The sequence below is a fragment of the Hevea brasiliensis genome, chromosome 10 (genome assembly GCF_030052815.1).
Source record: "Hevea brasiliensis isolate MT/VB/25A 57/8 chromosome 10, ASM3005281v1, whole genome shotgun sequence".
Taxonomy (NCBI): domain Eukaryota; kingdom Viridiplantae; phylum Streptophyta; class Magnoliopsida; order Malpighiales; family Euphorbiaceae; genus Hevea; species Hevea brasiliensis.
The window spans coordinates 10,753,910-10,764,724 of NC_079502.1; the positions used below are offsets into that span (position 1 = coordinate 10,753,910).

Here is a 10,815-nt window from a genome sequence, read left to right on the forward strand (position 1 = left end):
CCGGCCAAATCGAACTGGACCGGATTGGACCCGCCTCCCTCCTTCTTTTCTTCTCTTCCCCGTGCGTCCCGACCCTTCTTCCTCTCTCTCCCGTTTTCTCTCTCCTCCTTCCTCCCTACGCCGGCCAGCCACCGCCCCAGCCTCCCCACCTCGCCGGCCCGCATCCTCGCCCCTCCCTCCTCGTCGGCCACCGCCTGGAATGCCGGGAAAGCACGCGCGAAGACCCCCAACCCGCAGCGCATCGCTTCAACTTCCCAGCTGGAATCCGATTGATCCGGCCACCGATTGGGCCGGGTCTTGTGTCAAACACCGTCTACACCTCGAGAGCTTTTCATAGACACCAAGAACACCAAAATCCATTTAGCGGTTTGTCCAATTTTTGTCCGGGAAGTTTTAGCCCATTTTGATTTTTGGGCTAGATTTCTCGCAAACCGTGAACTCTCACGAGAAAACCGAGAGTACCAGAGCTCTCCACTCATCGAGAGCTTCACGACAATATAAATTTCGAAATTTTTCGACACCGTTTTTCAATGGGTCCCAAGAAATTTCGTAGTATTTTTTCGAGCATTAAATGAGCTTAGAAAATTTCATAAAAATTATATACTAACCCCCTTGTTGTGGGCTTCGTGTAGGTACCTTCAATTCGCGAAAATTGGACGGTTGCCCAGGTCTGTGAATTTCCGGCCAGACAGATAGGCTACCGAAAAAGTCTTGGAATTGGGTCGAGATTTTGGCTACCCCACCGTTGTCAGACGTCTCGAGCGCGTCTCCAAAGTCAGAATCGATATAGGTAAACCCGAACCTTAGTTTTTCGTAATTTTCTAATGCTTGAATGTGATTAAAAATTCATAAAATATTCGTGGTAGCTCAGAAAATTATAATTCCTTTTGCATTAGCTTAGTAATGATGCTAAGGATAGCAGGACAAAGTTTTAGAATTTTTAGAACTCATTTGGGTAGTTTTTGCAAAAGGGTTAAATTATGAGGATTAAACTGTAATTTTACATTTGTGATTGATGACTGTTTGGATGGGCCCAGGAGCGGCTGTGTGATGTGATTGAGTTGTGGATATATGGTTTGTGGATATGAAAGTGTGTTTTAAGCCTTTTTGCAGGTTAGGTAGATTCTAGATATAGGAGAGACTCTGCCGGATTTTCGGCACGACTTAGGACATCTTTGGTCTTTTTCTTAATTTGTATTGAGTCAAATTTATTAAATGATTGTAATAAAATTGTCAGGTGAGCCGGGACAGCCTTCCTCCTCCGCTCAGCCGCCACAGTAACTGCAGTTAAGTCTGTGAGTAAAATATTAATTTTAATTGTAATTTCGATATTATTATATGTTCAAACATGCCCATGCATCACTTATAAATATGTATTTATGTAGTTAAACACTAGGCACGTTTTATGTTGCATTCATAATTATTAAAGTGCCATAGATGTTATTGTGGTAATTTGGAGCAGTGTGTGTGAGTTGGCGTGCGTGTTGTATAGTGTTTGCTATGGACAGGACGGGTAGACACGGCTTGAGATCTTTGCTGGGACCCGATCCTTCGGGGTAGACACGGCTTGAGTTCTTCACTGGGACCCCAATTTGGTTTATTAAGCGAAAGTCCGGCTTGAGTTCTTGTTGTACGAGTTGGATTACGAGAAATTTGTATAGGAGCGACTCCCATATATGTATTGTTTGACCTTATCGGGTGTGTGAGTGCTCCAAATTACCTTTTTGCTATTATGATGTGAAAATATTGATGATGTTGCATTTCACTCTACAGGGTGCATTAGCTTTAGATAGCTATAGAGATTATGGTTAAAATTGATATTTTACTCTCTGAGTCGAACGCTAACTCCTGTTCATTATTTTTCCAGGCTACAGGAGGATTATTGTCGTGATTAACCTGCTTTTTTTCTTCGCAGGTCGTTTATTAATTTTTGTATAATTCTGTTAACTCCTAGAATTTCCGCATGTGTTAGAAATATTTATTTGATTTGGGTCTGTAATATAATTTAACATGTTAGACCTGTAAACTTTATGCATGTATGTTGGACTGGATGATGGAGCTGAGCTCCCATTTGACTTTATTTTATTAAGAGTATGTGGAGGGTGAGCTAAGCTCCCCAATTGATTATATATTGTGTTTACAGATCGGGCGAGTCAAAAACTCCTCTTTAAAAGGTCCATTTTATAACTGGACTATGTCCGGTTGAATTCTTGAAATTGGGTCCAAATAGGCCTTAGAGTTGAGTTGAGAAATAGTTAGGCTTACTAAGGGCCTCGGGGGCTTTAGGCTTGTCCAGGTCCTAGTGTCGGTCCAACCCATAGATTGGGTCGTGACAATTTATTTCCTGAAAAATAATTTATATATAAAAAGTATTTTTCACTTATCCCCATTGTTTGAGCCAAATTAGAAAACATCATACTGTTCTGCAACCTGAATGGCCTGCCTTTTTTTTTTTTCACTTTCCTTTTCCTGTTATTCTAAAATTGCCGGGCCTAGAATCAGGATAGTCCTGAACCTTGCACTCTGTAGCAGTCAGCATCTACTACCAGACCATCTCAACAAACACAGCAATCTCAGATATATTGGCATCCAACGATCCACGTAGGCAAAATAAAGGAGAGAGACTGAATAACATTGAGGATATATTTTCTTTCCAAGCTAAATACACTCCTAGTTTATTAGATACGAAAGCAGATTTTGGAAAGGAAACAAAGTAAAATTGCATATTATTGAAATTTGACGGCCATGGAGATTTTATCATGTCCACAAGAGTTCGCCCCATCGTGTTGAACCTGAAGGACAGAGAGCAAACTGTCATATAGATGGTAAACTAGACATGTTCATTATCTTGTCATGGCAAATTAGAAATCTCAAGTTAATCCCTTACCCACCATTCAGGTAAGGGTCTTCAAGGTTGAATAAAGAATTTAGTTTTTCATTATTAGACCAGCACAATTTCTGGCAATAGCAGCAAAGTAATATTTTTTCTATACATTCTCCGGTTCACCACAATGCTTCATTTTGGAACAGAAATAGTTATTCCATGGCATGGAAACGGAATTTTTTTTTTTTTTTTAGAACACGTATTCCATAAATTTGAATAATATCAATTTTATATAGCAATTATTACGCATTTAATATTTCGACCAAAAGTTGAGATTTTTGAATAATTATTCGATGAATTATTAAAATTTGAAAAAAAGCAAATAATAATTATTATATTCTCATCCTATTCCATACTACATAAATCAAATGAAGCCCATTTTCTTATCCAAATTAGCAGTAGATGGAAACAAAGGTAGTGATGTCAATCACTCTTGGGAAAAATTTTGTAGCAAGTAGATCTAATGATTGTCATATCACTAGGGGATATGAATTATGACTATAACGTGCATTCATGTGATTTATGACTTACCAAATAGCAAAATGCCTACAGAAGCTCTACAACAAGTGCGGATGCCCCCCCTCCACCATTGCAAACACCACCAACACCGTATTTCGCATTTTTTTGCCTCAGTACCTACAATACCATTACACTTTTAGTGGGAACCAGAAAGTCTTGTTTATGTGTGTTCAAACACTCGCATGATTTAGGGCAATGTACTGACAGCACAACTACAAAGTCAGCAAATATTGAACAGCAATAAAATAGAGCCCCCAGAAAAAAAAAATACCCCCAAAAGTGTGACCAAGATACGAGCTCCACTGCAACCTAGCGGATGACCCAAGGATACGGCTCCACCATGTACATTAACCTTTTCCTGCAAACAGTTTAAAAGAAGTGCTTCAACAACAAAAATTGAAATAGACTGCTTCCAATGCCAATAGTAACTGAATTGGAAGGCGGAGAGGCAAAAAGAACTAATGAAAAGATAAATGCATTTCATCCTTAGCATTTAATCCATATATTTCATCTGCCAATATCTGGAAAAATGCACACCCAGTTGCACACATTAGCACAGATAGAAGCAGTCTAAATTGAAGTACTCACTGGATTAAGTCCAAGCAGTTTCTGATTGGCAAGAGCTACAACCTGCATGTAAAAGAATCATAAAATAAGATTTTTAACCCCTAGACTGATAACCAAATCAGATTATGAATAAGCACAAAAGCTTACAGCGAAGGCTTCATTTATTTCATAGTAATCAACTTGAGAAGCATCCAACCCAGCATTTGCAATCGTTTTAGGTATAGCCAATGCTGGAGCAGTTGTAAATAACTCTGGTGCCTGAAGAGTGAATTGTAAATGATCACCAAGCAGCATGACGCTAGACACTCAAAAGACAGGAATTAAATTGCATAATATCAAGACACGTATACATGAATTACCTGAGCAGCGTCAGCATATCCTCTGATCTTTGCAATCACTGGCAATCCAAGCTTAAGAGCAGTCTCTCCACTCACCAGAATTAAAGCAGCGGCACCATCACTGTTAATGAGGGCAATTTCAGATTCAATAAATCTTAGGCCCATATCTTCATTAAAAGCACTCAATAAACTTACATGCAACGGAAAATCTGAACCACTTATAATTAGGAATAACCCATATTTTCACCTTTGAACTTTCTGTTTTGGCTATTAAACCCTCCAAGTGAAATTATTTTACATTGAATTGCTAAGCTTTTGGTTTATTGCTATACTTGGCAAATTTGGTCAAGAATTGATATCTAAATCAACAATCACCTCATTAGCCACATCAATTAAGAGTTGATATGGCATGTGACTTTTTTTTTTTAATCTATTTCTTATCATTCTTTACAATATAATAAAAATCGTATTTTCAAAATAAAAAAACATTACTTAAGGCTTTTGTTTATTTATTATTGCTACTTTAGAAGTAAAAGGGCAACACCTGAATAAATAAAAATAATTTTAAAAAAATTAATTTCTAGTTCTAGTGACATTTTTCTTTGCTCATATGAATTATTATGAATTTAACATAATCAAGTGTAAAAAAATGTCATTAGATATTAATTTTATTTAATTATTTTATTTCAGAAAATCAGATATCTTGTTATTTTGGAAAACAAAAAGATTAAAAAAAAAATAAAAAAAAACCCTCTGCCACACCAGCTCTCAGATGATATGGCTGATATGACAATTCATGATTTGTCATTTTGCCAAATCAATAAAATTTTACGCAAGCACTAAATCAAAAAGCTCAGTGATTCATAACAAATGTTTTCTCTTGGAGGGCTCAATAGCAAAAATAAGTAAAATTCAAAAGTACAAATATAGGTTATTACCTTATAATTACAGTTGTAACTCATTGAAGGGTACATAAAAGTTGCCAAAATTATAATAGCAAAAAACATCTCAGCCAGCATCTTTTGAAGAAGACCAGGTTGCGTAATGTTTGTAATTATTCTTACCAGTCTGAACATACTCATGTATTGTAAAAATAAAATAAAATAAAATAAACTCCACATCAAAAGATTAAAGCCCCATTTGGAATTGTGGTAGGGAGGCCAAAAGGCTACTTTTTCAAAAAAAAAAAAAAAATTAAGATACTATTGAAAAAAGTTGTTTAGTTATTTTGGATTTCTTATAACTAAAACATGTCAATTTAACTTTAAGCTAGTTTTCAATACCATCTAACTATCATATTCAAGGAGATGTTTTTCCTAACAACAGCTCCAATAATAATACCAAACAGACCCTAAGATTTTTAAGGACATTTATGGGGTAAACCTCTACTAAAGCGATTGCCAATTACAATGAACAGTTGGATCTTGTACCATATTTTACTGTATTTATATGAATATATAAAGAATATTAAGGAAATTGAAAGTATAAAATAATAAACCTTATGCTAGAGGCGTTGCCAGCAGTAACTGTGCCTCCATTCTCTTTGAAACTTGGTCGGAGCTTCCTTAGTTTTACAGGGTCAAACTGGCAAAATGACAGCAAAATAGAATGCAACAGTAGAGCAAATTAGAGGCATTAACTGATTTTGCATCCAACAGAAGGTCTACGTGCAACCCCCCACCCCAAGGAAAAAAGGAGAGGGAGAGAGAGAGAGAGACACACACACACACACAGAGGGAGAGAGGGCATATATACCTTCCCTAAGCCTTCATCCTTGTCAACAATTGTCAAAGGTTTTCCCCTTCCCCCAGAAACTTCAACCTGCACAATACCAGATGGATATATAGATGATATTCACAACAAGATGCAAAGGTAGTGTTAATTAACCTAAAAAGTAGGTGTCCAACCGGAACAATTTCCCATGCAAAGGCACCACTTTCTTGTGCAGCAATACCGCGTTCAAAACTGTGAATAGCAAATTTATCCTGCCAGAATCACCAATATATATGTTAAAGCAAAAAAAAAAAAAAATAAATAAACAACAATGGAGTTGGGATTTAAAGATAATGAGGAAACACTGATTTGTGCATTCTATCAGAAAAGAAAATGATAAACAGTAGTAGCCTACTGGTTAGTGCTTGCTCTAATGCAGTTCTGAAGGTGATGCATTAATTTTAGGCGGAATGACCAAAAAAAAGCCAAATATTTTCATGTTTTTTTCAATTTTATGCATTTACAAAAGACTGGCTTTGGCACTGTCTTCACTGGAGCATCCTCTAACTATAAATAAGCCCGTTCCTAATACTGGACGACTGGTGGCCAATGATATGGTTGGGCACAACCCAATCTCAAACTAGCTGGAGTTTAATTACATGGAACCCTTTTAGAGTTAAAACATTGGTGAGCCGTTATTTGTAATTTTTACCACTTCAGCCCATATCTTTGGCCTACCTCTCCTTTTATCCACACATGCTATGTGAACCCACAAACGTGTCCATATTTTTATGGTGGACAACATAGCAAATTATCTTAAATGATCCTCTACCAATTTATTATCATAAGTTTGCGCTACCTAAACCTTCCTATCAGTCCTCTAAAAAATGTGAAAAAGAAAGTAGCATTGTGAAAATTGTATATTCAAATAAGTGTACAGAAAGGAAGCAGAAAACAAGCCAGCAAACAAGCTGCATGACAATTTCCAACCAAAATTAGGGTTATTCAGTTCAAATAAAGATACCTACAATACAAAACACCATTATATATGAGTGAAAATTCACTGAATATTATAGGAAAAGGTAAATACTAAATATATTAGTAATTTAGATAATGTTTGGCACTAATGAGTTCTACAATAATCCTGTTTTAAAAACAAAAAATTTGACACCTGTAATGTAACCCAAAAAGAAATTTTTTTTGTGACACCACATTTTAATTATATGGAATTAATATACTTTCCAACAAAATTAATGGAATGTGCAAATGAAGTCCACACCACTTACATTACAAAACTGATCAAACTAAAATATACCACTCCAAACCCACCCCACCCCCCCCCCCCCCCCCCTCCCAAACAAACTCATTGTTTGAAATTCATCACCAATTGGAATTTATAGTAGAACTCATTTGCATTTTACTGTAAATTCATTAGAAAATAAATGAAAGTAGCCAAAATAAATGAGATTAATGGAATAGATGGAAGTAATGCCATACCTGATCCTCCCTCGTTATTGAATGATTATCAGCACATATTTCAGCACAACTTCCCATGCCAACATCATTATAAACATCCCACAACCCATCTTTCAGCATTCCATCAACTAGTGAATCATGTCCAAGTCGAGATCCCTTCCTGCTTGTAATAATTGAATCAGAAGATATCCAATTAGTTTTTTTTTTAATAAAAAAGGTAGAAATATCAATAAGACTGACGCTGACCTTGCTTCTGCTAGGTATTTAGGTGCATTGGACATGCTCTCCATGCCTCCAGCAACAACAACATCATTGATGCCTAACTGGATACTCTGGGCTGCAAGCATAGTTGCTGCAATGTTCCAAAATGAAAAACAAGACACCAAAATGTTTTAATCATGATTCTGAAAAACAATAACAATCAAGAAAACTAAGATTAATAGTCAGTTGCACACCTTTCATCCCCGAAGCACAAACTTTGTTAACAGTGGTACAGACCACTGAATTAGGAATTCCCGCACCTAATGCAGCCTGTCTAGCAGGAGCCTGCCCTAAATTAGCACTTAGAACATTTCCAAAGAAAACTTCTTGTACAAGTGATGGATCAACATTAGCCCTTTTAAGAGCAGCTACAAGTTGACCAAAAAGAACATTTAGTAAAAATAAAAATAAAATCTTATTGAAACAGAATTCACCCAAACATCAAAAGACACCATAGTTTGTGTTTTAACCTTCAATGGCTATAGATCCCAGTTTGGTGGCAGATAAAGTAGATAGCGAACCAAGAAATCCACCCATCGGTGTGCGGGCAACACCAACAATGCAAACATCTGTACAAAATATAAATCATGCAATTGAACAATCTAGTTAGCATAAAAAAAAAAAACGAAATTTTCGGCTAGGCCCATAAATTGATTTGTTGATAGATCTCTTAATTACTCCATAATTCACCCACCGATCTGCCCAGTTCCCACCATATCAAACCAGAAAAAACTCAGTTTTGCAATTGAATTAATTATAGTTTATAAACTGGGCCATCTATGATCCATGTTCACCTGCTTAACATAAATTTTTATATTTATCAAACTACTAAAAAAAAAAAAAAAACAAAGAGCAGCACCTCTAGGCTTTATTTCTGCTGCTACTGCTGTTGCTGCTGCTGGGGCCATGTATTACTGCAAATACAATATAAAACAATTACAAAACCACTTAGCCTTTGCTTAATATAAGCCAATTTAAATAAGAATTATAATAAGACAGCATAGAAGGGCTCCCTAGTAAGTGAACACAACACAAGCTCTATGAGTTCTCTGTTGCAAAGAAATGGATTATCGTCTACTAATCATTGCACTAACTCTCCATAGATTAAGCCTTTCTTTCACGCTCTTGAATAAATATCAAAACAAATTGAAGTTTAAACGCTATAAAAAAAAAAAAGGAACTATCACTTCCCTAGCCTTGCATTTTAAGATCCTTTAGGTTGCTGAGATGAGGAGAGAAAAAAAGAGCGGGAGAGTGAAAGAGAAAACACAGACAAAGAGATTCAAAATTGAGATCTTATTTTCGGTTTTCCCGGGTTTTCTTAGCAACCAAACAGATAAAAAAGAAAATTGAAAATCTCAGCGTCAGTGGAAGGTAGTAAGCTGTGAGAGAGAAGAGATGGTAGATCGAGAAACGAGGATAGATGAGGAATCTGAGATCAAAAACAGAGTAATAACATACAGAGGCGACAGGAAATGAGGGGAATGTCGAAGAAATCGAGGTGCAGGAGGAAAATCGGCGACAGCATATACCTGGGAAGAAGAGCAGATGATAATGATGAAGGCGGGGAAGGGAGAGATGGTGGCGCGTATATATAACTATAGTGAACAGTAAAAAAGTATGTTGTGATTGGATCATTTTTAACCTGAGTAAAAATTTAAATAATTTCCTTTTTTTAATTAATTTTAATTAAAATTTAAATTTAAAATTTTATGATTTCATAAACTATTCAATATTATTAAATTAAAATTTAAATATTTTAATACCGTTATGTGGTGGTTGAGACAATAAATTAAAAATAGATTTATATTAGCAGTAATTAATAGAATTAAGATTTTAAGTCTTTTATTTCAAAAAAAAATTAAAATTTTTTATTAACAAAAATAATTATAATATATTGATTTATTAAAATTTATATTGTAAGATTTTATTTAAAAATTGTATATTTATAATTTAAAATATTTTTTCAAAAATCGTTCCAACCTCAACTTCATGAGATTCGCCTAAGTTGCATCTTATTTTACTTGTTAGGATCGAGTATTTAATTTAAATTGAATTATTAAAATTAAATTAATTAAATTATTATATTTTAAAAATTAAATTAAATTGTAATAAAAATTAAACCAAAATAAATCACTCTAATTTAGTTAAGTTTGAACTAATCAATTTTTTGACTTAATTAGTTTTTTACTTACACTTAATTTTTAAGTTATTTTATTTGATTTAATTTTTAACTTTATTTGAACATAATAATTATTAAGTAATTAAATTAAATAATTTATATATATATATATATTCTCTGTAATTCAATCAATTTTTTTCTCTAAAATTTAATCGAATCAAAATAATTAAAATTCTTAAAATTTAAAATCGAACCAAATCAAATTACTTTAAAAATTAAATTAAATTATCGAATTATAGCGATTTAGTTCAATTTATTCTATTCAAATCAAATAGTGCTACATTTTTAAATATGAAAAAGAAAATAATAACAATAATAAAATTTAAAAAGTTGTTTACTTTTTCTTTTTAAAAGTGAATATTTTATTGATAAATATAATATAATGTTACGATAGATTATTAAGTATATTTGATGCACATATATTAATTTTTATTATTATATAGAATATATTTTTATATTATGAAAAGAGCTCACTTTTTTATGAAAAATGGATATTACTTTTACGTGTACTGAAAATATTCTATAATCTTTCATAAACTTAGATACTCATCAAAAATTACAATTAAATTCTTTAATCATATCAAAATCCATAAACTAACCCTTAATTCGTTTTATTAGTAATAATTTGATTTTTTTAAACAATTTAGCTTTTAAAGTTTTATTTTATTAGTAAAATAATTTTCACATCTAAATTTTATATTTATATAATTTTTTATTTTATATTTAAATAATTCCATATTTTACAAAACATTAAATATTTTTATTTATAATTATTTAAATATAATATTTGTAATAAATAAATAATTATAAAATTCGTTTAGCATAATTTTCAAGAAAAATTATATAAAAAATTTTATTTTATATGGTCTAATATA

General features: G+C 33.5%; 1 protein-coding gene across 2 annotated transcripts; it reads right to left on the reverse strand.

The window, feature by feature from the left end:
- Nucleotides 1-2,625: 2,625 nt before the first annotated feature.
- LOC110641512 (acetyl-CoA acetyltransferase 2) lies at nt 2,626-9,389 on the reverse strand. 2 transcript variants are annotated; one of them, XM_021793249.2, is made up of 15 exons: nt 9,291-9,389; nt 8,618-8,672; nt 8,229-8,327; nt 7,953-8,126; nt 7,744-7,849; nt 7,519-7,657; nt 6,216-6,293; nt 6,064-6,129; nt 5,807-5,892; nt 4,330-4,429; nt 4,118-4,228; nt 3,992-4,033; nt 3,675-3,761; nt 3,416-3,520; nt 2,626-2,792 (listed from the first exon to the last, which is right to left on the reverse strand). In XM_021793249.2, exons 2-14 carry the CDS (start codon nt 8,664-8,666, stop codon nt 3,431-3,433), a joined length of 1,227 nt encoding a protein of 408 aa, XP_021648941.2. In that variant the 5' UTR covers nt 8,667-8,672; nt 9,291-9,389; the 3' UTR covers nt 2,626-2,792; nt 3,416-3,430. The 2 variants fall into 2 exon arrangements, with proteins under 2 accessions (XP_021648941.2, XP_057985151.1); XM_058129168.1 differs by having other exon boundaries at nt 9,220-9,306.
- Between the last annotated feature and the right edge of the window lie 1,426 nt (nt 9,390-10,815).

Coding starts and splice junctions, on each gene's coding strand:
- LOC110641512 (XM_021793249.2), bottom strand. CDS start 8,666: ATGGCCCCAGCAGCAGCAACAGCAGTAGCAGCAGAAATAAAGCCTAGA. Junction 6,294..7,518: donor CAATAACGAGGGAGGATCAG/GTATGGCATTAC, acceptor TGATTCTGGCAG/GATAAATTTGCTATTCACAG. Junction 6,130..6,215: donor TTGCATGGGAAATTGTTCCG/GTTGGACACCTA, acceptor GGTATTGTGCAG/GTTGAAGTTTCTGGGGGAAG.